Source organism: Cariama cristata, unplaced genomic scaffold, assembly GCF_000690535.1.
Source record: "Cariama cristata isolate BGI_N322 unplaced genomic scaffold, ASM69053v1 scaffold37004, whole genome shotgun sequence".
Lineage (NCBI taxonomy): Eukaryota > Metazoa > Chordata > Aves > Cariamiformes > Cariamidae > Cariama > Cariama cristata.
In genome coordinates, this window is record NW_009611933.1 from 21,486 (window position 1) to 25,461 (window position 3,976).

Here is a 3,976-nt window from a genome sequence, read left to right on the forward strand (position 1 = left end):
AGGTGATAGGAAGCCGTGTAGAACCAGGAAGGTGTCTGAGGAGGAACCTTTCTAAGACTCACTGTATTTAATTGAAGTAAGCCATGCAGATAAACTGAAGTCAATTTTTGAAGATTAGTTATAAAGATCTTGCACATTTCTAGTGTGTTTTTTCCTTCTATAAATATGCATGCAATAATTTTATTAAAATGTGCATTTTGAACTAAGCTGATTATCCTATTCAAATTTGGAACTACTTGGATCTTTGATTTAAATGCCTGTAATGGCAAGGAAACTTCAGTCTCGGAACTGCTTCAAACTGCAGTGGCTATGGTAGTTGAACCAATCGTATGCAGAAATACAATCACAATGTTTTTTAAAAAATAAATGTGTATGTTCCAGTGAGAACAGGAAGGACTCAGTGCTTGTCGGAGAATTCCACAGAACAAACTTGCCAGTGTCAAAGGACAAGGTGTTTATGCTAAGAAAACTCATCTATTTGACCCCATTTTTCTAACATGCCAATTGACACAACATTCCTGAGTCACATTTTCTTTAATCTGAGCACAGGAACCCTGATTTCAGTGTACATGTTAGTGGCATGAATTTAATACATTAAATGGATGCATGCAGATACTTTGAACTTGAAAAATTTTTGTCCTGGTGTGGTCTGTGTAGAAGATTCTGAACAAGTCACTTCAGCATTTTTTTCTGTGTTTGCTGATAAGGATCATTCCTCATGCTTTTTTCAAGATCAACATAGTTATTTTACTAGATCACAACTATACTTTGGCCAGTGAACGCTGATTAAAAGAGTCTTACTTGAGTCTGAAAACCAGATGACAATTACACATCAACGTTTAAAATGGACTTGGAGCATTTGAAACTTAGTTACAGCTGCTATTACCCAACTAAGATAACGTTGTTGAAGTAATCACTGGAAAAGATTTGAAGTTAGTAAGTAGCTATTCACAGTTACTGAATAACATTCATATTTTAAGGAATCATTTCATACCGGTTTAGCAGAGACTGTGACACAGTTTTCGGATAGCACGAAGGTATATGACCTTGTTTCTTAACAGTGGGGTAATACAGGCACCATAGGAGTAATCCCCTTGAAATCAGTGAGGTCATGGTAGATTTATACAGGCATGGGGTAAACAAGGACGGAATTGAGAGATGTTATTAATAGGTTTTGATATACTGACTGTTCAAAATTTGACCTTGTTATGCTTGACAATATTTTTGAGTACGGGAGAATTTTCTCCCTCCCCTCCTTCAGTTTGCGAAGTCGTTTGTGTGCTGCTTGTGTATTTTCATGCTATATAGATATGTATATGGAGTGTTTTGCCTGTGCTCTGTGCATAGAATCATAGAATCATTATGGTTGGAAGAGACCTCAAAGATCATCAAGTCCAACCAGCTACCCAATGCCACCATGCCGGCTAAACCCACTAAACCATGTCTTGAAGAGCCACATCTAAACGTTTTTTTGAACACCTCCAGGGATGATGAGTCCACCACCTCCCTGGGGAGCCCATTCCAATGCCTAACAACTCTAACAGTGAAGAAGTTCTTTCTAATGTATAGGCTGAACCTCCCCTGGCGCAACTTGAGACCGTTTCCTCTTGTCCTATCGCTAGTTACTGGGGAGAAGAGACCAACCCCCACCTCACTACAACCTCCTTTCATCTGTGAATTTAAGTGTAGAATCAATTAAGGACTAAGACATAGTTAGTTTTCATGATATCTCTAAGATAAGGTTTTCTTTAAATGCTGCCTTTTTAAATGTTCGTAGATGTTCACATACTTGCTATGTCAACTCTTGGCAATACCACATGTATTTTAATGTCATTCCTAAAATAATGTCATGGTCTTCTGCTCAGGGAGAAGTGTACTGGTGTAGTTTCTCCTTTGCTCTTCCATATACTTGTAATCTGTCTAAAGTGTTCAGCCTTTTTCCTCCTGTATCCCAGGCTAAATGTGGATGTTAGCAGCTTCCTCATTACATGATGTTGGTTACAGTTAAGTTGTATTTGGGTTCAAAGTGTTACAAATATTCATATCACCTTTCTGCTTTTGTTTCTGATACTCTTCACTCTCTGCCTTAAAAAAAGCACAGAGGAGTCTCTTGAGCAGAAGTTGCAAATCATCCTTCTAATAGGAAACGTATGCTAACAGATAAAAAACAAACTTCAGTATTTTTCAGGGTTTTCTGTGTTTACTCTGGGAGTTCTTTGTGTTTTCCTCTGAACAAGATGACAAGGTCTACTAACAGCTGGTTTTCTATTATACCTGTGGACAAGCCAGTAGTTGCACCTGCTTCAACTAATAGCGTCAGCATTTCTCAGCAGAAGCAGCCAAATCCCGGTTCAGGTCATCTTCATTAGTGAATTTCCAGCTTTAGCCTGTACCAACCATGTTTCAGTACAGAGCTTCATGAAGTTGAAACAGCAAGCTGTACGAGCCTTCTCTGAATACACGTCCTGGGTGGGTTTTTTGGCCTTGCAATAGGATCATGTGTCATATAATTGCTTCAGTTTATCAGAGGTGGAGGTAAACCTCTAAAATAAGATCACTTTTATTTGCATTTTTTACCTGTGCAGAGGCAGTAGGCAAGACTTTACACCTGTTATGAATGCAGTACATTTATTTTAGCTAATACACCTGGTAAATGCCTAGAGTGAACATACAGCTCACCAAAGCAGTGATGTGCTTAGTGTCCTTGTCACAATACCAGTTGACCTTTGCTGGCCAGGCAGTCATCGGCTGAGGATGTGTTGGCCTCCCTTGCTTCTTGGACCATGCTGGTCCTTGGCCTTACTGAGCTGTCTTCCAAGTCTCTGGGGCAGGCTTTCCCTCAGGGATTTTTATGCCCCCCCTGCCCAGTGTTTTTTCTCCTGAGTTGCTAGTACCATCTGAGTAGTTTCAGCTCTGTCCTAGCTTTTCTTTAGTTGTAATTTTATTATTTTATCTATTTGTTAATCGTGCATGGCTTCGGCTTATGTACTAGCAGAGTCAAGGTTGCGCAGCTGTTTCTCCCAAAACTGCACCCTGGGGCATAGATACCTGAAGTCATAGGCGTAGTGAGTTACAGGAAGAGATGCAAGTGATAAATAGCTATATAGTAGCAAGTCCTACATAGAAAACAATGTGAAAGGTAGCCTTACTTTTAATGCATTTTCACATTTGTTGATGACTGTATTTAATGTCTTTTCCTTTTTGATCCAATAGAACAGTGAAACTGGGACACCAAAATGCAGTTTTGCTTCAACAACATGATCAAAACATTAAGAACATTCTAAACTAGGGCTGAAATTGCAGTTTTAGAAAAACGATTAATTTTGCCACATTTTATTTTACCTACATGTCTGAAAATCTGGATTATAAAATGAAAACAATGACTGTTCAAAATGGTTTATTCCAACATTGTGTATTGCATTTACTTCTGATTTATCTAATTATCTTTCTGCTGTGTTCTTAGGAGATTCTTAAAAATGAAAATTATAGAGAAGAGATGAAACAGAAAATCAAAGATGTATCTGAAAAGGATAAGCTGCTGCAGGCCAAGGAATACAAGGAGGGACTTGTTGCCAAGCCAGCTCGTACTCATGTTAAAGGTCATGCATCTGCCCCTTACTTTGGAAAGGAAGAGCCTTCGCAAGATCCAACGAGCACTGCAAATACCTTTCAGCCAGGCTCCTGGATGCCACCGCGCAGTGGTAGTAGTCCTAATAAATAAACAATTGTCATGTCCAGATACTGTTAATGGATAAATATTTAACAGTCAACATAAGCAGCTGTTATATGTGAGTGTGCGATAAAGTAATACTAAAGCAGTTTCATCTGTTTTTGCAGAACTGTTCGAATAGGCTTAATCATTACAAACTACTGCAAAATGTTTGATTTTAGTGAAAAACAGGATGTGTTACTAAGTTTGCTTTCAACAGTTGCTGTTCATCAGTTACTCTTGAAATCATAGGTAGAAGGTTTTCTA

The 3,976-nt window shown here is 38.6% G+C and overlaps 1 protein-coding gene across 1 annotated transcript in view; it reads left to right on the forward strand.

Moving 5' to 3' along the window:
* The window catches only part of NDUFAF2 (NADH dehydrogenase (ubiquinone) complex I, assembly factor 2), a gene marked incomplete at its 5' end in the record, with an annotated part of 25,020 nt that extends 21,299 nt beyond the window's left edge, over window positions 1-3,721 (forward strand). The window contains one exon of the mRNA XM_009698419.1: window positions 3,464-3,721. Within this exon, the coding sequence (XP_009696721.1) occupies window positions 3,464-3,721 (258 nt within the window). The remainder of the gene's footprint in view (window positions 1-3,463) is intronic.
* Between the last annotated feature and the right edge of the window lie 255 nt (window positions 3,722-3,976).